At 40.5% G+C, this 23,295-nt stretch overlaps 3 protein-coding genes across 3 annotated transcripts; 1 reads left to right on the plus strand and 2 right to left on the minus strand.

Moving 5' to 3' along the window:
• Positions 1–494: 494 nt before the first annotated feature.
• On the plus strand, positions 495–1,697 carry LOC306925069 (interferon-inducible GTPase 5-like; the record flags this gene model as incomplete). Its single annotated transcript, XM_079503751.1, has 1 exon — positions 495–1,697. One exon carries the CDS (start codon positions 495–497, stop codon positions 1,695–1,697), a length of 1,203 nt encoding a protein of 400 aa, XP_079359877.1.
• Positions 1,698–14,779: 13,082 nt separating this feature from the next.
• On the minus strand, positions 14,780–15,979 carry LOC306925070 (interferon-inducible GTPase 5-like; the record flags this gene model as incomplete). Its single annotated transcript, XM_079503752.1, has 1 exon — positions 14,780–15,979. The coding sequence occupies one exon, from the start codon at positions 15,977–15,979 to the stop codon at positions 14,780–14,782; it is 1,200 nt and encodes a 399-aa protein (XP_079359878.1).
• Positions 15,980–19,103: 3,124 nt separating this feature from the next.
• Positions 19,104–22,758, minus strand: LOC306925071 (interferon-gamma-inducible GTPase 10-like; the record flags this gene model as incomplete). Its single annotated transcript, XM_079503753.1, has 2 exons — positions 19,104–19,110; positions 21,734–22,758. 2 exons carry the CDS (start codon positions 22,756–22,758, stop codon positions 19,104–19,106), a joined length of 1,032 nt encoding a protein of 343 aa, XP_079359879.1.
• Between the last annotated feature and the right edge of the window lie 537 nt (positions 22,759–23,295).

Raw genomic sequence — 23,295 nt, forward strand, 5'->3', positions numbered from 1 at the left:
CAAGAACTCATTTGGCATTGGTGGACTACTCTCTCCAGTCACATGAATAAGACAAACATTAAAAGTCCATAGATTTGGCTGCCACATGTCATGTGGGGCACGCCTAAAAAATGAGAGAAAGTAACCACCTAAAATAACAAACATAATAGGCCTACTCTTAAACACAACAATGTCATCAGCCATGAAATGATTAGGGATTAGGGCTGCTCAATAATGCCTACAAACGACAAAATAGTTAAAAAGTTGTGCAATATTTATTCTTCACGTCACAAGGATGCTGGGAATGAAGTCAGTCATGCTCTCTCCCCGTGTGTGGAATCAACAGCGTTGTCATACTGTAGATCTGTCATAGATGCATAGCTGTCATAGATGCATGACAGATATTTAACTCCCTGACTTCACCAGTTCAGTTTGTTATTTGCACAGCCTGCAGCCTGTTAACATTTTGCATCAAAGCTACATACGTATACAGATTTCATCTCATCTGGGTCATCATGGCTGAACCTATCTATGAAACTGCTGAATCGAATTGTGCGAACTACTATGATAACGAGATGATGGGTGAAGTTATGAGTGAATCACGGAACTATGTGAAAGTTGATCCTGCTCAGTCATCAGCCGAAGCAAAAGAGGAACAATACCTATTGGAGAACGTGACTCTGAATATTGCCATTACTGGAGAGAGCGGAGTGGGAAAGTCTTCCTTTGTCAACGCCATGCGAGGTCTTGGAAATGGAGAATATGGGGCAGCAGAGACTGGAGTGACTGAGACCACTATGAAAGCCATTCGATACAGACATCCCACCATGCCCAACGTTTACATTTGGGACCTGCCGGGAATTGGTACACCCAACTTCAAAGCTAAAAAGTATCTCAAAGAGGTTCAGTTTGACTCCTATGATTTCTTCATCATAATTGGCTCTCTTAGGTTCAAAGAGAATGATATCCTGCTGGCCAAAGAGATCAAGAGGCTGAAGAAAACATTTTACTTTGTTCGCTCGAAGGTTGATCAGGATGTGCAAGCTGAATCCCGGAAAAGATATGTCACTGAGGAGCAGATTCTCACCAAGATCCGACTCCGCTGCAGAGAAAACCTTGCACCTGTTGGAAACCCCAAAGTCTTCCTCATCTCCACCATGGACCTGGGGAAGTATGATTTCCAGAAGCTGGTTGACTCCTTGAAGGACAACCTGTCTGACCATAAGTGGTCTGCTCTGGTTGAATCTCTTCCTGTCTGTTCTCTGAGCATGATTGAGACAAAAAAGATAGTCCTTAAAAAAAGGGCAAGGGTCGCTGCTGCAGCTGCTGCCACCACAGTGCATATCCTTCTTCTTCCTGGCTTCTCAATTGGCTGTGAGATTGCTATCATGGTAAAGTTCCTAGAGAAAGCCTTGACTTCCTTTGGGCTGGATGAAAAATACATCCAAGCACTGGCAGTGCGAGTCAACAAGCGACCACGTCAACTGAGATCAGTTATGAAATCTCGCTTTTACGAGGGAGTAGATAAGACAGTCGTGGCCGGTATGTTTCGCACAACAGGCATGTTAGTGGCAAAGATTGTGGAGGGTATGTTGTTTGCTGTTCCGGCCATTACAATGGTGATAGCATTTGCCACTACTCTTCAACTTCTGACTCAGGCAATAGAAGAAATGGCAGAAGACGCTAAAGCAGTGATACTTGCCGCAGGTTTGTGTTGAAACGATTGTAAAAATGATTTAATGTTGTTCTGTAAATGCTTTAGTATTTACAACATTTTACAATGGTCAGATTTATGTACAGTACTCTAGTAGTACTCTAGCAATGTAATTGGTAAAACTACCCAATTATGGGGTGATGTTAAGAAGGTTTTTAAATGTGGGCTGTTCCGTTCAGACATGAAGTTGCCTGTCTTCTTAGAGGTGATTTATAAGACACTATAGGCCTACTGTATATATTGCCTAAAATGTTAGTGTATTGTTTGTAAATAATTTATAACTTTTCATATAAAACATAACTGAATCCTAACACAATGTAAATAACATCAATAATATATTTTAACTATTGTGAATTAATTCATTTTAATCTCAACATTCTTGTTATGGAATGTCCCAGAGACAGTAAACATTGTGGCCTTCTGCAGATAGGGGACACCTGCATTTTCTTTTTCATGGGAATGAGGAATTCATAACAATATCATCAATTCAACAATTTGTAGAGGTGGATGCTGAACATTTCCATTTTTGATGTCTTATTATTGTCATCTGTTGTGTCAAATAAACATAAAATACATTTGTATTGTAATGTTCTATTTTCTCACCAAGGAAATACTTAATTCCCGCAACAGACATTTACATATTTATGCGTATTCATAATATACAGTATTTTTAATATATTTGTCTTTCTCTTAATCCGTGCCCCGGCCCCCTTTTTGTGATGTATTTTAACCTCATCTCCACCATGGACCTGGGGAAGTATGATTTCCAGAAGCTGGTTGACTCCTTGCAGGACAACCTGTCTGACCATAATAAGCCTATCTCACAGAATTTCCCCGCCCCCCTTTACGGCCCCTTTCGGGGTTAGTGGTGATAGCGTGACGTCACTCCATAGACGCTACATGTTAACAGAGATAATTTAAGAAGTCTACAACTTTTGTTTTCTCAAGGTAAGGTTTGTTCTATCTGTTCGAGCTGATTTACCATCTTGTTTGCTTCATAATAATATTGGTCTGTCACATTTTTACATTAGAAAATGTACTTAGATTCTCCAGAGAAAAAAACGTGTAAATGCTAATGTTAAAGACACCACTATTTACCGGAAGTGGGCGTGGAAAGCGGGCTGTGAGATAGGCCTAGTGGTCTGCTCTGGTTGAATCGCTTCCTGTCTGTTCTCTGAGCATGATTGAGACAAAAAAGAGAGTCCTTTAAAAAAATGGCAAGGGTCGCTGCTGCAGCTGCTGCCACCACAGTGCATATCCTTCTTCTTCCTGGCTTCTCAATTGGCTGTGAGATTGCTATCATGGTAAAGTTCCTAGAGAAAGCCTTGACTTCCTTTGGGCTGGATGAAAAATACATCCAAGCACTGGCAGTGCGAGTCAACTGAGATCAGTTATGAAATCTCGCTTTTACGAGGGAGTAGATAAGACAGTCGTGGCCGGTATGTTTCACACAACAGGCATGTTAGTGGCAAAGATTGTGGAGGCTATGTTGTTTGGTGTTCCGGCCATTACAATGGTGATAGCATTTGCCACTACTCTTCAACTTCTGTCTCAGGCAATAGAAGAAATGGCAGAAGACGCTAAAGCAGTGATACTTGCCGCAGGTTTGTGATGAAACGATTGTAAAAATGATGTAATGTTGTTGTACTGTAACATTTTACAATGGTCAGATTTATGTACAGTACTCTAGTAGTACTTGATGGAGATAGCTCTTGATAATAACAAACAAATTGTGCAGTGAGTTACTTTAGAATAACCCTCTGGGAGCACGCCATCTCTGCGCGTCCTTTAGTTGGTGATTTTTAAGAATGGACAAAGGTATTAAGGATTTAACATGTATTTAATCAAATTGCATAAAGTTAAAGTATTACAGATTGAATAATAGAATGAAATGTATTACATGAGATCTCATGGGCGTTGGATGACTTTCCCTTGCAGATTTAATGTACAATCACCAAGTGACCGTTCGTGAAGTCTGCGCACTGGTCAATACTATCCCTGCCCATTTATACATTAACATGATGTCAAATCGGTGAATTCCAGATGACGATTTTCTGTATGTTCCACTCGATACTTCTGCTTTTCCTCAAGGTTATGCGGTGGTCAGCTTAGTCAGAGCCTGTAGGATAAAGCATAAACTTCCCATGCACCATATAGAAATATCGAACGTTGCAAAAATGCAGAGGGGCCTTTTGACCACTCCCGTGGTACTTCCTTTTTTCTTGCTTAACATCATAGTGACAAATTTAGATTTCTATCAACCTTCCCATATCATATGATCGGTAAATGCTGTTTTTTGGGAAAACACAGTTACGGGAAAATGGGCGTACAGTGTATTCGTCATCCTTTGGTCATATAGATTAAAGGTTAAACATGGATGAATCAAGATCATGATATATTCAAAATGTATAATAAAATTGTACTTAATCACATTTTGCCTTTAAATAGATGGCTCTTTATTTAACATTAATGAATTAAATAATAATATGATCAACTGGGTATAATAATTGAATCTCTTTAACCAATAAACCAACAAATCCCTGCATGTGGGTTTCCCACGTGAACTCAACATCAGGGAGTTGCACTCTGGCCTCGTTGATGATCTGTCCTCAAATGGTGGAATGGTTGTATATACACTCTCCTCATCCTATTCCTACCACTTCCATTGAGGGCTGGATCTCTACCTGTAACAGTGCATCTGCTAGGGAGGGGGTACACTCATCTTTTCTGTTAAGGCACAAATGATGTATGCAGGGAACACAACCCCCACACAAGATCAGGATAAAAGCTATACCAAAGAGATGCAAGACGATAGATGCAACAAACCCTTCCGTTTACCATACCATGTTCCATCCATTCAGTTACTGGGTTGTTTTCAGCTCAATGGACAGAGCCCTGATTTCAGTCAGCACCCTAGACAAGGACCCATTGGGTGCGTGTCCGGGTGTTGGTGGGTATGAAGACACAACCGTATCTTGAAATGAGGTGGGCCTTACTGTCAAACACAGTACACTTCTATGAGAGAGAATGTGAGAATGGGCGCATCTACTTACTGAGCAGTTGTTAAGTGGGAACACATACGCAATGGAGTTAGTTGCATGTCATGGCCTCGTGGGGTTAGTAGCAGAGCGGAGCATATGCAGTTTTAGCCAGCTCAGTGGAGGAACTATAAGAAAGACACACAAAGCAGCACACACCAACATACTCTAGCAATGTAATTGGTAAAACTACCCAATTATGGGGTGATGTTAAGAACGTTTTTAAATGTGGGCTGTTCTGTTCAGACATGAAGTTGCCCATCTTCTTAGAGGTGATTTATAAGACACTATATGCCTACTGTATATATTGCCTAAAATGTTAGTGTATTGTTTGTAAATAATTTATAACTTTTCATATAAAACATAACTGAATCCTAATAACATCAATAATATATTTGAACTATTGTGAATTAATTCATTTTAATCTCAACATATGAGTATGCTTGTTATGGAATGTCCCAGAGACAGTAAACATTGTGGCCTTCTGCAGATAGAGGGGACACCTGCATTTTCTTTATCATGGGAATGAGGAATTCATAACAATATCATCAATTCTTATTGTCATCTGTTGTATCAAATAAATATACTAAAATACATTTGTATTGTGATGTTCTATTTTCTCACCAAGGAAATACTTAATTCCCGCAACAGACATTTACATATTTATGCTTATTCATAATATATTTTTAATATATATTCGTCTTTCTCTTAATCCGTGCCCCGGCCCCCTTTTTGTGATGTATTTTAACCTTATTGTATGCCTGTATGAGCTATGGGATCATCTGAATTTCCCCTCGGGGATCAATCTATGTACAGTAGCTATATTCAAGTATTTAATTTCTATACTGTGAGCTTATAATCACGAGAATAAAAAAATAAATAAACCAATATAAATTCACGTCATACTGGTATGTGAACATCAAATTGAATGTACTTTCCAGAGAGAGAGAGAGAATTGTGTTAGTCCGAAGCCCGGTATAGCTGCCCCTCCAGAGTAGACCACTGTGTTTTAGGGTTGAGCAAAAACAGTGGCCCAATGTGTGTGTGCCATTAGTTCTGATTGATCCGGTACCGGTTGAAATAAAACAAATACATCTTAAGATTCAAAAACCTAATATATCTCAACCGAGAAATGTCTAGTACTTCAAGGTTTCTGAGTAGGCCTATGTATATCAAACATAACTTATTGAATTCTTGGATATATGCCTCACTCCATACAATTTCAGTTTGGAGAATATCGTGTAGAACAATTCCTTTCTCTTTTGTTTTGTTTGTGGAGCAAAGAGAACATTTGCTACTTGTGGCCTGCCTGTTTATTTTTTATTTTTTTATCATTTCATTTCAACACTGCACCCTTTAGTTGGTATGCTTGGCGTGGCTTTATAAAACTATTATTAATGTCATTGTAATTGTGTTGATGGAACGAAAACAGTCAAATCAACACACCACAGAATACAGAGGCATAGGTCATAATTTTTATTGGAATCCAGTTTGAAGACATCTTTGATTAGTCCAATTTCTGTTCTGAAACTACACGTTGTAAAAAGTCAATTCATGGTGGCATGTAACTGGGCTGGACTAACTTCATGATCCCTTGAGCTTGCAGCTCGTCACATTTCATTTCATGATCCCTTGAGCTTGCAGCTCGTCACATTTCATTTCAGCATCAAATAATTCATTAGGGTTAACAGACTATCTATTCTAATGCATATTTGTGCATGAGCCTCTGTTACACAGTTGATACAACAAATGAAGTAGAGAAGAGAACACAACAGAGACAGCGCTTCTTTCACCTGACAAATATCACTATGTGATCATTTCTTTTTTTTTTTAAATATATATATATTTTTATTTATATAGGCAATACAAAAAACAATGTATCATCAAGTTAAAATCATGAGAACATTTCATTACATTTGATTTTGGGTTTTTAGCCAAGGATCATTTACAACCCCAGTCACTCATTGTAGCCTAGTTTTCTACACCAGATATTTTCATGAATAAAAAAAGAAATTGAAAAGAATAACGTTCCCAAAATTACCACAACAATGTATGACATTTTATAACATACACTACATATTTTGTTTTACAAGTAATCCTCCTGCTGGTCACATACAGACTGACCCACCAGGAGTTTTCCCTGTACCTTTTGCTGTGAGTCCACCTGGGAGTACAGGCTTTCTACTCCCAATGGTGTGTCCACCCCTGGCATGTTTTCTTCCTGTGCTCCCAATGGTGAGTCCACCCCTGGCATGTTTTCTCCCTGTACCCCCATTGGTGAGTCCACCCCTGGCATGTTTTCTCCCTGTATCCCCATTGGTGAGTCCACCCCTGGCATGTTTTCTCCCTGTACCCCCATTGGTGAGTCCACCCCTGGCATGTTTTCTCCCTGTAGCCCCATTGGTGAGTCCACCCCTGGCATGTTTTCTCCCTGTACCCCCAATGGTGAGTCCACCCCTGGCATGTTTTCTCCCTGTACCCCCAATGGTGAGTCCACCCCTGGCATGTTTTCTCCCTGTACCCCCATTGGTGAGTCCACCCCTGGCATGTTTTCTCCCTGTACCCCCATTGGTGAGTCCACCCCTGGCATGTTTTCTCCATGTACCCCCATTGGTGAGTCCACCCCTGGCATGTTTTCTCCCTGTACCCCCAATGGTGAGTCCACCCCTGGCATGTTTTCCAGCATCACTATACTAAGCACAGCTTTGGCATCCTCTGCCATCTCCTTTATCCCCTCACGGAGTAGATGAAGCGTTGTGGTAAAAGCAACTCCCATTGCTCCAGCACTACCTAAGGCAGGAATAGTAGCCAGAAAAACCTCAACAGTCTTTGCTGCCACCATGGCTTTTGTACGCATCATTTTGGCTACCACTTTCTCATTGACCCCCTCAGCGAAACGAGACTTCATCACTGACCTGAGATCGTGTTCTGGCTTGTTGACCCTCTCTGAGAGTCTCCTGAGAGATGTCTCGTCTAGTCCAAAGGAAATGAGGGCCTTTTGCAGAAAGTCTTGCATGATCCCAATCTCACATCCTACAGACAATCCTGGAATGGGAATTGCTGCAGTCGCACAGGCAGCACCGGCAGCAGATTTAGCACTTTTGTTAAGGTGTTCCATTTTCTTTTCTATCATGGCCAAGGAGCAGACAGGAAGAGACCGAATCAGAGCTGACCGCTTGTGCTCTGACAGGTTTGTCTCCAAAGAGGCAATCAGGTTTTGCAAATCATACTTCCCCAGGTCAAAGTTGGAGATTAGGAAGACTTTGATGTTCCCAAGAGTATTCAGGTTTTCTTCACAATTCTGTCTGATCTGGGAGAGCACCATTTCCTCAGTGACGTTTTTCTTACAGGTTTCGGCATAGACATCCTGGTCAATCTTTGATCGAACAAAGTAAAACATTTTCTTCATGTTCTTGATCTCTTTGGCCAGCAAGATGTCATTGTCCTTGAACCTAACAGAGCAAATGATGAAGAAGAAGTCATAGGTGTCAAACTGGACATCTTTGAGATAGTTCTTAGCTTTGAAGTTGGGTTTTCCAATTCCCGGCAAGTCCCAGATGTAAACGTTGGGCATGGTGGGGTGATTGTATCGAATGGCTTTCATAGTGTTCTCAGTCACTCCAGTCTCTGCTGATCCATCATCTCCTTCTCTAAGACCTCGTATGGCGTTGACGAAAGTGGACTTTCCCACGCCGCTCTCTCCAGTCACAGCAATATTCAGAGTCACGTTCTCCAACTCATTGTGGGTCTTCATTGATTTAAGAGTTGCATCAGTTTGGTACAATTTCAGGTAGTCCTCCAATTCACTGAGGACCTCAGGACTGAGGATCTGAGGATTATCACATGAAGTCTCTTCTGACATGATGAATCTGATGAAACAAACATTATAGAACGTCATTATGTCTATGACTTTTACTGAATTCTTGGCATTAAACTCAATGTAAAGTTTTAGGGCTCCAATTTCCTCGCCGTTTCCCGCGACGTGGTGGGAATATAGGATATAGTATATAGTATAGGAGCTTACTTAATGTCCCCTCAATGGTATTTTGGTCCAGCGTCACCAACTATCTTTTTTGCCGACACCGGTATTTGCGCCTAGAGGTGTGGTCATGGGCGTGCTGGCACGCTTTCCCCTAAATTCCTATTTTGGTCACACACATTTGGGAAGGCGCATAGTGGATTTTAAAAGCACCCGTAAACTTATGCCAAATTAGTTTGGTAAAGAGCGCCGCGCACCGTGCGCTAGCATGGAGATGTCCGCGGAGTGCAGGCTGCGTCATCTCTCCTTATTCTCCTATGCATGTCTTTGTAATTTTCCTATAATCAGCAGAAGTGAGTGCCTGCCACTTCCTTGTGTCCATTGTGTTTATATAATTGTATAGTCAAAGAAGTTATTTGTGCAAGGCATTGTGCGGCGTGCGCGATTCCATTTGCGTTTAGTTCATCACCAGCGCAGCAAATGGGTTTAATCCGATTTACCGAACTTTGCTTTTCGCTTCATACCGTTCCGGCCTACACGCCCTAATTTCGTAGTTTACATAGAACTTTGAATTTTTTTAGAGACTTGAGTGAGTTGTGACTCAATTAAAAGACGAGTCTTCTTGGCTCTGTGCAGGGTGGGGGCCACGGGGGGGGGGGGGGGGGGGAGCAGGGTGCATCACAAGTGAGACTTCAAGGCAGCAGCACATCACTCTTCCATGGGCTATAGACCGTAAGGCTATGAAGCAATATAGAACTGGGCATAACGGGCAACGGATATGGGATCTCTTAAAGGCAATGGCACGTGGACTGGTGATTGGTGTAATTATTGTAACGCCCAAACCACACCTATGCATAATATAACGGGTAACTGAGGTGTTTTAGGGATTTAGACAGGTAACCAAAATACCAACTTTAGTGGGGGAACACCCCTTCCCCACTGCTAAATCCCAAAACGGTGTATTTAGAAAGATCAAACGAAAATGGAGCCCATGGTTCTCATGCAACACAAGGTTTCAATCTACTGTGTAAACAACATACCGTATTGTACAATCATACAGTAGCCTACATGCTCGCATGCACTTAGCATGCACTTATCAAGTCACACAATGTTTTATATTCTTCAGTCAATCATTCAATTAAATAAATACATACAAAATAATAATCATTTTGGATTGGATTTATTATTATTTTGGTTTGCACTATAGTCAACATAACCATTACACATCATACATTACCCAATAAATGCTAATATAAAGAAATACAAAATGTACAGTATATATTACTCTTGCATGAATAGGTTTCTCAGACAGTAGTTGATGATGATGCATGGGAACTTTGAATTGTGAATTAAATCCACCCTATATTCCCAGGGTGTAGAGTGAAAAAGGATTTGTTCACTTACCATAAATCTTATGTCGGGGTAGAATACATTTGCTGCAGCAAATATCAACAATGCCTGATTTCTATTTTTAAAGTCTTTATTCTTTACACCTCATGTACTTTACACAGCATGTAATGCTGTGAAAGAGGATAGTCTTGCTCTCTCCCTGCTAGTGTGTGGAATCAACATTGTGCATAACAACACATATCTGTCATAGCTGCATGACAGTAATAACTGCCAGGCTTTACCGTCTTTATTTTGCTTGCACTCGAACTTCCTGCTTGTTAGGTATTCCGAGCAATAGTAGGTACGGTATGATATTTAGATAGATGGTACAGTAGGTATGTTGTTTACTTGTTATCCTAGTTCATTTATAGCATATACATTTATTGCTCTAACTTTCCACTTACCATGATGTTGGATAAAAGAAGTATATTAGAACTATGTGTTCACGACCTATTCAACCTTGCACTTTATTGCTGTAAGTGTCTGCTAAATTGAAATGGCTTCAACCAAATTAATTTCACTGACTGTGTTTGTTTATTGCGACCGCAGGTCACAGTTAACTATGAAATCGTGCATTTCCCATCAGTTGTTTGGTTGGTTGGTCACAAATCAACATCAATATTGGCCAGCAACTCTACATCTGACATCAAACCCTTAGATCTCCATATATGGAGCTGACCTGTTCTGACATTCCATATGTTGATCCTTCCCCAGCCATCCTTCCTCTTCTATGTCTTCTTTATAACTGATACCTGTCCATTTAAACTCTAGACGGGTCTGCCCCAAAGTTATTAGTGCAACTTCCTGGCAGTTGGCGAAAACTAGAGTTCTCAACAGGCCTGAAAATTAAGGCCCGGCTCTACCTGGGCACTCATCAAACCCTGTACACTCAAGACACTGCCCCCACTGCCACCCTTAGATCTCCGTTTATGGAGCTGACCTGTACTGACATTCCATATGTTGATCTGACCTCATCAAAGCCTGTACACTCAAGACACACTCTATATATGGCCAGTACAGAATTCATTCCATATGTTGATCTGACCCCCCCATGCCAAAGCGCCAGCGCTCGCCCAGGCGGATGCGTACATGCACGTGACCTCGGCCTAGAGGGCGGAGTAGAATATAAATTTGTTGCAGCAAATATCAACAATGCCTGATTTCTATTTTTAAAGTCTTTATTCTTTACACCTCATGTACTTTACACAGCATGAAATGCTGTGAAAGAGGATAGTCTTGCTCTCTCCCTGCTAGTGTGTGGAATCAACATTGTGCATAACAAGTCAACACATAGCTGTCATAGCTGCATGACAGCAATAACTGCCAGGCTTTACCGTCTTTATTTTGCTTGCACTCGAACTTCCTGCTTGTTAGGTATTCCGAGCAATAGTAGGTACGGTATGATATTTAGATAGATGGTACAGTAGGTATGTTGTTTACTTGTTATCCTAGTTCATTTATAGCATATACTTTTATTGCTCTAACTTTCCACTTACCATGATGTTGGATAAAATAATTATATTAGAACTATGTGTTCACGACCTATTCAACCTTGCACTTTATTGCTGTAAGTGTCTGCTAAATTGAAATGGCTTCAACCAAATTAATTTCACTGACTGTGTTTGTTTATTGCGACTGCAGGTCACAGTTAACTATGAAATCGTGCATTTCCCATCAGTTGTTTGGTTGGTTTGTCACAAATCAACATCAATATTGGCCAGCAACTCTACATCTGTACACATCTGTACACTACCCTGTACACTCAAGACACTGCCCCCACTGCCACCCTTAGATCTCCGTTTATGGAGCTGACCTGTACTGACCTGTACTGTGATTTGAAAATTAAACAATATCTGTGAGTTGTAGCCTGCATGTCTCTGACTACACTACAGTACATTCTGACCTAAGCTTATTGAGGCAGAACCAGTTTTATGTAGCACATTTGTTCTCTTTAGACTAGTCGTGAGCCACATGAAGTATTTGGAATGGAATGTGTGGCACATTAAACCATTTATAATTATTTCCATGCTGCACAAACCGGTCCTTGAAACGGCACTTTGTACCTGCTGCTACTCCCCCCCCCTCCACCTGCATATGATGCTAATTAAGTTGTTTTATTTATTTATTTTGTACATTAATTAATGTTTCAGCCAAAAGAAACAGGTGATCTGCATCTATTTGAAAAAACAAACAAACAAAAAAACATATTTGAAGATTATGTAATGTATGCCACAGATAAATGCAGTGGCTCCCTTCACTCATTATGTACAGTAGAAGTGGCCCTATAGCCTAGGCCCTAGAATGAAGACAAAGACACATTACAGTATATTACAGTATGTCGTCACACAGAAACCTTGTATATCCATTATTTTGTAATTTCCTATTTCTTCAATGATTAAGTAGGGAATTCATTAGCTATTGGCCTGGACCAATAGCTAATGAATTCCAAGGGCCCAGGGGCCCTAGGCTCTCTTGGGGAAACTGGACCAAACGGTACTGGCTTTGAGGCACTGACAAGGGCTCCTTGGGCCCTTCAGGCTGCTGGGGACCCCTTAAAGTGGGTTCAATTCAGGTGACCCCCCATGATATACTGTAGATACAAATAAACTCTTACCACAAGCTCTTAGTTTAATCTATATCTCTATATCTCAAACAAGGAGATAACATTCTTGTCTCTGAGAATGTTTGTATGCATAAACAGAATGTATTAGTGCTGTCCAATGATTATTATTGTGATTAATCGTATGGTTTATCTAGTTAGTCGCTGTGAGATGGAGGATGACTGATTTAAGCAGTCACACCTGGCCTGAGTCAAACTAGAACTGGACTCAGAGCTGGGTGTGGCTGCGCACCTGTTGTGCATGGACTTGATCAAGACACAACAGGATAAATCAGTGGAGAGCTATCGCCTCTCCTGTGTAAAATGTCATGTTATGTTATTCCTTGCACATGGAGGAATAAAACGGTCTACTTAAGAAAGCTGCCCTGTGTTGTGTCCTTCCTTGCCCTGGGTAGTGACTAGTCGGTCACAGTCGCGTTTTTGATCTGTTCCCAATTTACAAATGCACAAAGTATTTTATACTGCTATTAACCCGGCAGTGGAAAAAATATGCTTGCTTTATGCAAAAGTATGTTAATATTTTATTTGAAATCAATTAAAAACCCCAAAGAAACCATAATGGCACTGCATTATACACGCTGCAGCAGATGGGTATAATTGTCACTTTATACACTTATAGGCCTACTGTATGTTGGTTAACAATGTTGCACATTAAGCTAATCATCTGGGGACCTCCCAAAATAATTTGGAGATCCACATGTTGAAAACCACTGTCCAAATGTCTAAAATAAATACACATGCGAATAATTGTGTTAGTCTACTTATTGTCTGACAGGTTTTGCATGCCGCCAACCTCTCGTTTGGACCTAAATTCTCTGGTACACAGTGTACTGCACATTCCAAGACTCTTCAGTATCTTTAAACAGGCTACGTTACATGTTTAATCTCTTGGTATCCTTGAGGGTGGATTTATGTGATGATTATTCATACCTGTGTATTAATATACGAGGGGCGCTAGCCCCTCCTATGTCCAGCGTTGAGGGTGTGTGTAAACACAAACATTGTCCTAACGCAAACATTGAATGTCAGTGATAATGAATGGCCATTTGTATTTATTTTTATTTTTTATGATCAGTACTTTATTTGGATTTGTTTTACAAATACAGAAAACAGAAAACAGAAAAACAACAAACACAAGCAACAACAACAACAGAATACGTATGCATGGACATTATGTATGGACACAGAAACATAATATAAAACAAGGATAGACAAGATAAACAAATAAATCAAATTAAAAGTTCAAATTAGTTTACACGACCAAACACGCAGCATCATCAACCGTATCATATGTATACTAATACAGTAAACAATCAAAAGGGCATTGCCTGACCATGGATCACATCAAGGACCTGCAACATGACTGAGGAACACGTTCCACTTCGAATCATATTTATCCAACTGATTATTCATCTTAAAGGATAACCTCTCCAAAGCAGCCACAGTACCAAGCTGAGTTATACATGTGCTGGAGGCAAAACCTCAGACTTCCATTCCTTAACAATGATTTTCCTGCCCACCATTAATGCTGTATGAATCCAGTCAGCTAGAGGTGCGGCCGGGGAGGTGTTTTAATGGCGATGGATCACCCAGAATAAAGAGAGCAGGTGTGTAAGGAATATCCTGGTTTGTGATTTGCATTATATTCTCATGAATAGCACACCATAACGTCTGTACCCTAGGGCATGAATGGCCATTTTTGAGGGTGTGTGTAAACACAAACATTGTCCTAACGCAAACATTGAATGTCATTGATAATGAATGGCCATTTTTGAGTGTTTGTGTAAACACAAACATTACGTAAACGCAAACATTGAAGACAAAAGTGGGGATGCAAATTGTGATTGGCCGGAATGAGATGATGGATGATGATGTATGATGAGAGCGCCCCTCACTTCACATGGGTGTGATTTTATTTTTTATTAAATTGCATTAATACATACAATAAGAAAATGGTCAATTGAGAAATATTACAAAGTACCCCCCAGTTTACCCCCCATTGCACAGAATACAGGGCTTCATTTAAAAATCCAGATTCCAGAGTTTGAAGGCATCATTGATCAGTCTGATTTGTTACATGTTCGAACATCCTGTATCACTGTACCATAGAAAGCTTTGGCGTCTTCTGTCATCTCTGTTATCCCCACAAGGAGTAGATAAAGCGTTGTGGAAAATGAAATCGGCATTGCTACAACATTTAAGAGAGGAACATGGGTCAGAACAGACTCAATACACTTTGCTAGGTTCATGCCTGGTTTATTCATCATTCCGCCCACCACGTCTTCATTGACCCCCTCAGCAAAACGTGACTTCATCATTGACCTGAGCTCCACTTCTGGCTTGTTGACCCTCTCGGAGAGTCTTTTGAGAGATTTCTTGTCTAGCCCAAAGGAACTGAGGGACTGGTGCAGGAAGCCTTGCACAATTAGAAACTCACATGTCAACAAGACGCCTGGAATGGGAATTGCACCAGGAGTACAAGCAGCAAGGGCAGTAGGTAGAGCAGCTATCTTGAGTTCTAAGCTTTTCTTTTCAATCATTCTCAAGGAGCAGACAGGAAATGAGCGAATCAGAGCTGACCGCTTGTGCTCTGACAGGTTATTCGCCAAAGAGTCAACCATGTCATTGAAATCATATTTTCCCAGCTCAAAGGTAGAAATTAGGAAGACTTTGGGGTTCCCAAGAGACTTCAGGTTTTCTTCACAACTCTGTCTGATCTTGGAGAGCACCTGCTCCTCTGTGAGTTTTCTTTTAGAGGTTTCGTTATGGACATCCTGGTCAATCTTTGATCGAACAAAATAAAACGTTTTGTTCGTCTTCTTGATCTCTTTGGCCAGCATGACGTCATTCTCTTTGAACCTAAGAGAGCCAATTATGATGAAGAAATCATAGGAGTCAAAGTGAACCTCTTTGAGATACTTTTTAGCTTTGAAGTTGGGTGTACCAATTCCAGGCAAGTCCCAGATGTAAACGTTGGGCATGGTGGGGTGATTGTATCGACTGGCTTTCATAGTGGTCTCAGTCACTCCAGTCTCTGCTGCACCATCATCTTCGTCCCTAAGACCTCGTATGGCGTTGACAAAGGTGGACTTTCCCACCCCGCTCTCTCCAGTTATGGCAATGTTCAGAGTCACATTCTTCAACTCGTCGTATGTCTTCTTTGCGTTGGACAGTGGGTTATGTTGGAAATAATTCACATGCTGGTAGTCCTCCAATTCGCTGAGGATGTCAGGATCTTCATAAATATGCTCTTCTGACATGGTTAATCTGATAAAAACCAGAAATTATGGAAAGTATTTCATTAGTATCAAGCTACGGTTAATATACAGTATAGTGCTCATGCAGACAGTTTCAATGCACTGTGTAAACAACATAATGTATTGGGCATAACAGAGAAGCATAGACAGTCATGATCTGTGTCTTGTTCTGTCCCACTGTTTTATTGGGCTTGCTTCTTGTTCTGTCCCACTGTTTTATTGGGCTTGCTTCTTGTTCTGTCCCACTGTTTTATTGGGCTTGCTGCAACAGCAGCGAGACCAGTCTTAGAGAAAAGGTTTGGCACCTTACTACTCCTACACACTTTCACTTAGAAATTCCGTTCAAACTGTGACATGATCAGCTTACTGTGGAATCACACAGGTGTACATGAATATTTTAAATGTTTTGTAGTTTTATAAATATTTTACTTATAATGGAAGTCAATGGAGGATTTTGGTACATCACAACTTCTTTATATGGATAGGATGATTTAAATTTAGGCCTATGTCTTTTTCAGAAATTAATTTGGACATGTGCAAAACTTGCAGAATGTTTTGACATGAAATAATAATCCTGTACCTTAGTGTTTTGTTCCATTAGAGCGAGCATGATAAAATAGGCTACAGCTTGTTGTTATGCTGCTGAAGCTGCTCGCTGAACACACATGAATGGTAAAGATGCCAAGGATTGGCAGTGTTTTACTTTGCAAGTGTGTACCTTTTATTTTGTAGTGATTTAACTAAGGAAAACAGTTTTTTCCTGTTTTCCTTGGTTAAAGGAGAATTCTAGACCAGCGCTTTTCTTACCGTAATCTGATTTTATAACAACCAGTGATGTGAAAAAATTTATAAAAACAACATCTAGAGCAGACCACAGCTCAGAACATGCGTGCTGGGTCTTAGGCTCATTCGCCTTTTTACAGAATAAAGCCCCTTTGGGACAAAAGTCACAAAACACTGTTATGAGTATATCCATTTAAACTACCCTATGTCAAAAGTGTTCAGTTTTCTCCTTGTGGATTCCTGGTAAAGTCCTTGTAATTCCTTAATTGTTATGTTCCACATATTGGTTTTTGTAATCGCACCGTGACAGATGCAGAAATCTACATGAACTCTTTCACTGCCAAGTAAATCATTATTTAATTCACCCAATGCCAGTTTGTCCTTACCTTTGAAGTAGTCACAGAATAATGTATGTCCACTATACTCGATCCCCGGATCGTTGATGATTACAGTGCCGTTCGCATTTTGCAAGGTATTCACAAACACATAGCTGTCATAGCTGCATGAGTAATAGAAACTGTCAGGCTTTTATTATTATTTTTTTTTCCTTCCTTCCTGCTTGTTAGGTATTCCGAGCAACAGTAGGTAAGGTATGTTATTTAGATAGATGGTACAGTAGGAATGTAGTTTACTTGTTATCCTAGTTAATTTATAGCATGTACTTTTATTGCTCTAACTTTCCACTTACCATGATGTTGGATAAAATAAGTATATTAGAACTATGTGTTCACGACCTATTCAACCTTGCACTTGGCTTCAACCAAATTAATTTCACTGACTGTGTTTGTTTATTGCGACCGCAGGTCACAGTTAACTATGAAATCGTGCATTTCCCATCAGTTGTTTGGTTGGTTGGTCACAAATCAACATCAATATTGGCCAGCAACTCTACATCTGACATCAAACCCTTAGATCTCCATATACTGTATGGAGCTGACCTGTTTTGACATTCCATATGTTGATCCTTCCCCAGCCATCCTTCCTCTTCGATGTCTTCCTTATAACTGATACCTGTCCATTTAAACTCTAGACGGGTCTGCCCCAAAGTTATTAGTGCAACTGCCCGGCAGTTGGCGAAAACTAGAGTTCTCAACAGGCCTGAAAATTAAGGCCCGGCTCTACCTGGGCCCTCATCAAACCCTGTACACTCAAGACACTGCCCCCACTGCCACCCTTAGATCTCCGTTTATGGAGCTGACCTGTACTGACATTCCATATGTTGATCTGACCTCATCAAAGCCTGTACACTCAAGACACACTCCATATATGGCCAGTACAGAATTCATTCCATATGTTGATCTGACCCCCCCATGCCAAAGCGCCAGCGCTCGCCCAGGCGGATGCGTACATGCACGTGACCTCGGCCTAGAGGGCAGAGTAGAATATACATTTGTTGCAGCAAATATCAACAATGCCTGATTTCTATTTTTAAAGTCTTTATTCTTTACACCTCACGTACTTTACACAGCATGTAATGCTGTGAAAGAGGATAGTCTTGCTCTCTCCCTGCTAGTGTGTGGAATCAACATTGTGCATAACAACACATAGCTGTCATAGCTGCATGACAGTAATAACTGCCAGGCTTTACCGTCTTTATTTTGCTTGCACTCGAACTTCCTGCTTGTTAGGTATTCCGAGCAATAGTAGGTACGGTATGTTATTTCGCCCAGGCGGATGCGTACATGTACGTGACCTCGGCCTAGAGGGCGAGGTCGCTTCTCGCCCTCAGGCGTCTTACTGGTTTATATAACAAAAACAATTTGAAAAGGTATTAAACAAGAACAAACATTCAACCTTCATAACCGTGTAAAGCATTCCAAGTCCACATGGTTATTATCAAATATATTTAACAATTATATAGTTTGACAACTCTGCATGCCCCAATATGTGATTTGAAAATTAAACAATATCTGTGAGTTGTAGCCTGCATATCTCTGACTACACTACAGTACATTCTGACCTAAGCTTATTGAGGCAGAACCAGTTTTATGTAGCACATTTGTTCTCTTTAGACTAGTCGTGAGCCACATGAAGTATTTGGAATGGAATGTGCGGCACATTAAACCATTTATAATTCTTTCCATGCTGCACAAACCGGTCCTTGAAACGGCACTTTGTACCTGCTGCTACTCCCCCCCTCCACCTGCATATGATGCTAATTAAGTTGTTTTATTTATTTATTTTGTACATTAATTAATGTTTCAGCCAAAAGAAACAGGTGATCTGCATCTATTTGAAAAAACAAACAAACAAAAAAACATATTTGAAGATTATGTAATGTATGCCACAGATAAATGCAGTGGCTCCCTTCACTCATTATGTACAGTAGAAGTGGCCCTATAGCCTAGGCCCTAGAATGAAGACAAAGACACATATTACAGTATGTCATCACACAGAAACCTTGTATATCCATTATTTTGTAATTTCCTATTTCTTCAATGATTAAGTAGGGAATTCATTAGCTATTGGCCTGGCCCAATAGCTAATGAATTCCAAGGGCCCAGGGGCCCTAGGCTCTCTTGGGGAAACTGGACCAAACGGTACTGGCTTTGAGGCACTGACAAGGGCTCCTTGGGCCCTTCAGGCTGCTGGGGACCCCTTAAAGTGGGTTCAATTCAGGTGACCCCCCATGATATACTGTAGATACAAATAAACTCTTACCACAAGCTCTTAGTTTAATCTATATCTCTATATCTCAAACAAGGAGATAACATTCTTGTCTCTGAGAATGTTTGTATGCATAAACAGAATGTATTAGTGCTGTCCAATGATTCAATATTTTTATTGTGATTAATCGTATGGTTTATCTAGTTAGTCGCTGTGAGATGGAGGATGACTGATTTAAGCAGTCACACCTGGCCTGAGTCAAACTAGAACTGGACTCAGAGCTGGGTGTGGCTGCGCACCTGTTGTGCATGGACTTGATCAAGACACAACAGGATAAATCAGTCATCTCCACAAACAGAGAGCCTCTTTGTCCGGACAGTGGAGAGCTATCGCCTCTCCTGTGTAAAATGTCATGTTATGTTATTCCTTGCACAAGGAGGAATAAAACGGTCTACTTAAGAAAGCTGCCCTGTGTTGTGTCCTTCCTTGCCCTGGGTAGTGACTAGTCGGTCACAGTTGCGTTTTTGATCTGTTCCCAATTTACAAATGCACAAAGTATGTTACTGCTAATAACCCGGCAGTGGAAAAAATATGCTTGCTTTATGCAAAAGTATGTTAATATTTTATTGGAAATCAATTAAAAACCCCAAAGAAACCATAATGGCACTGCATTATACACGCTGCAGCAGATGGGTATAATTGTCACTTTATACACTTATAGGCCTACTGTATGTTGGTTAACAATGTTGCACATTAAGCTAATCATCTGGGGACCTCCCAAAATAATTTGGAGATCCACATGTTGAAAACCACTGTCCAAATGTCTAAAATAAATACACTAATTGTGTTAGTCTACTTATTGTCTGACAGGTTTTGCATGCTGCCAACCTCTCGTTTGGACCTAAATTCTCTGGTACACAGTGTACTGCACATTCCAAGACTCTTCAGTATCTTTAAACAGGCTACGTTACATGTTTAATCTCTTGGTATCCTTGAGGGTGGATTTATGTGATGATTATTCATACCTGTGTATTAATATACGCATGTCCCTTTTTGAGGGGCGCTAGCCCCTCCTATGTCCAGCGTTGAGGGTGTGTGTAAACACAAACATTGTCCTAACGCAAACATTGAATGTCAGTGATAATGAATGGCCATTTTTATTTATTTTTATTTTTTATGATCAGTACTTTATTTGGATTTTTTTTTTTACAAATATAGAAAACAGAAAAAACAAACACAAGCAACAACAACAACAACAACAGAATACGTATGCGTGGACATTATGTATGAACACAGAAACATAATATAAAACAAGGATAGACAAGATAAACAAATAAAAATAAAAATAAATCAAATTAAAAGTTCAAATTAGTTTACACGACCAAACACGCAGCATCATCAACCGTATCATATGTATACTAATACAGTAAACAATCAAAAGGGCATTGCCTGACCATGGATCACATCAAGGACCTGCAACATGACTGAGGAACACGTTCCACTTCGAATCATATTTATCCAACTGATTATTCATCTTAAAGGATAACCTCTCCAAAGCAGCCACAGTACCAAGCTGAGTGAACCATACATGTGCTGGAGGCAAAACCTCAGACTTCCATTCCTTAACAATCCTGCCCACCATTAATGCTGTATGAATCCAGTCAGCTAGAGGTGCGGCCGGGGAGGTGTTTTAATGGCGATGGATCACCCAGAATAAAGAGAGCAGGTGTGTAAGGAATATCCTGGTTTGTGTTTTGCATTATATTCTCATGAATAGCACACCATAACGTCTGTACCCTAGGGCATGAATGGCCATTTTTGAGGGTGTGTGTAAACACAAACATTGTCCTAATGCAAACATTGAATGTCATTGATAATGAATGGCCATTTTTGAGTGTTTGTGTAAACACAAACATTACGTAAACACAAACATTGAAGACAAAAGTGGGGATGCAAATTGTGATTGGCCGGAATGAGATGATGGATGATGATGTATGATGAGAGCGCCCCTCACTTCACATGGGTGTGATTTTATTTTTTATTAAATTGCATTAATACATACAATAAGAAAACAGTCGAAAATGGTCAATTGAGAAATATTACAAAGTACCCCCCAGTTTACCCCCCATTGCACAGAATACAGGGTTTCATTTAAATGGAATCCAGATTCCAGAGTTTGAAGGCATCATTGATCAGTCCGATTTGTTACATGTTCGAACATCCTGTATCACTGTACCATAGACAGCTTTGGCGTCTTCTGTCATCTCTGTTATCCCCACAAGGAGTAGATAAAGCGTTGTGGAAAATGAAATCGGCATTGCTACAACATTTAAGAGAGGAACATGGGTCAGAACAGACTCAATATACTTTGCTAGGTTCATGCCTGGTTTATTCAACATTCCGCCCACCACGTCTTCATTGACCCCCTCAGCAAAACGTGACTTCATCATTGACCTGAGCTCCACTTCTGGCTTGTTGACCCTCTCGGAGAGTATTTTGAGAGATTTCTTGTCTAGCCCAAAGGAACTGAGGGACTGGTGCAGGAAGCCTTGCACAATTAGAAACTCACATGCCAACAAGACGCCTGGAATGGGAATTGCACCAGGAGTACAAGCAGCAAGGGCAGTAGGTGGAGCAGCTATCTTGAGTTGTAAGCTTTTCTTTTCAATCATTCTCAAGGAGCAGACAGGAAGTGAGCGAATCAGAGCTGACCGCTTGTGCTCTGACAGGTTATTCGCCAAAGAGTCAACCATGTCATTGAAATCATATTTTCCCAGCTCAAAGGTAGAAATTAGGAAGACTTTGGGGTTCCCAAGAGACTTCAGGTTTTCTTCACAACTCTGTCTGATCTTGGAGAGCACCTGCTCCTCTGTGAGTTTTCTTTTAGAGGTTTCGTTATGGACATCCTGGTCAATCTTTGATCGAACAAAATAAAACGTTTTCTTCATCTTCTTGATCTCTTTGGCCAGCATGATGTCATTCTCTTTGAACCTAAGAGAGCCAATTATGATGAAGAAATCATAGGAGTCAAAGTGAACCTCTTTGAGATACTTTTTAGCTTTGAAGTTGGGTGTACCAATTCCAGGCAAGTCCCAGATGTAAACGTTGGGCATGGTGGGGTGATTGTATCGACTGGCTTTCATAGTGGTCTCAGTCACTCCAGTCTCTGCTGCACCATCATCTTCGTCCCTAAGACCTCGTATGGCGTTGACAAAGGTGGACTTTCCCACCCCGCTCTCTCCAGTTATGGCAATGTTCAGAGTCACATTCTTCAACTCGTCGTATGTCTTCTTTGCGTTGGACAGTGGGTTATGTTGGAAATAATTCACATGCTGGTAGTCCTCCAATTCCCTGGGGATGTCAGGATCTTCATAAATATGCTCTTCTGACATGGTTAATCTGATAAAACCAGAAATTATAGAAAGTATTTCATTAGTATCAAGCTACGGTTAATATACAGTATAGTGCTCATGCAGACAGTTTCAATGCACAACATAAGTTACATAACACAACATAATGTATTGGGCATAACAGAGAAGCATAGACAGTCATGATCTGTGTCTTGTTCTGTCCCACTGTTTTATTGGGCTTGCTTCTTGTTCTGTCCCACTGTTTTATTGGGCTTGCTGCAACAGCAGCGAGACCAGTCTTAGAGAAAAGGTTTGGCACCTTACTACTCCTACACACTTTCACTTAGAAATTCCGTTCAAACTGTGACATGATCAGCTTACTGTGGAATCACACAGGTGTACATGAATATTTTAAATGTTTTGTAGTTTTATAAATATTTTACTTATAATGGAAGTCAATGGAGGATTTTGGTACATCACAACTTCTTCATACTTTCACCTGGAAACTCCATTCACAATTAAAACAAGTCGGCTTACACTGGACACACAGGCCTAAACTTTTTACTTTGACATGTTTTG

This window comes from Electrona antarctica (genome assembly GCF_951216825.1).
Source record: "Electrona antarctica genome assembly, chromosome: 6".
In the NCBI taxonomy this organism is placed as follows: domain Eukaryota; kingdom Metazoa; phylum Chordata; class Actinopteri; order Myctophiformes; family Myctophidae; genus Electrona; species Electrona antarctica.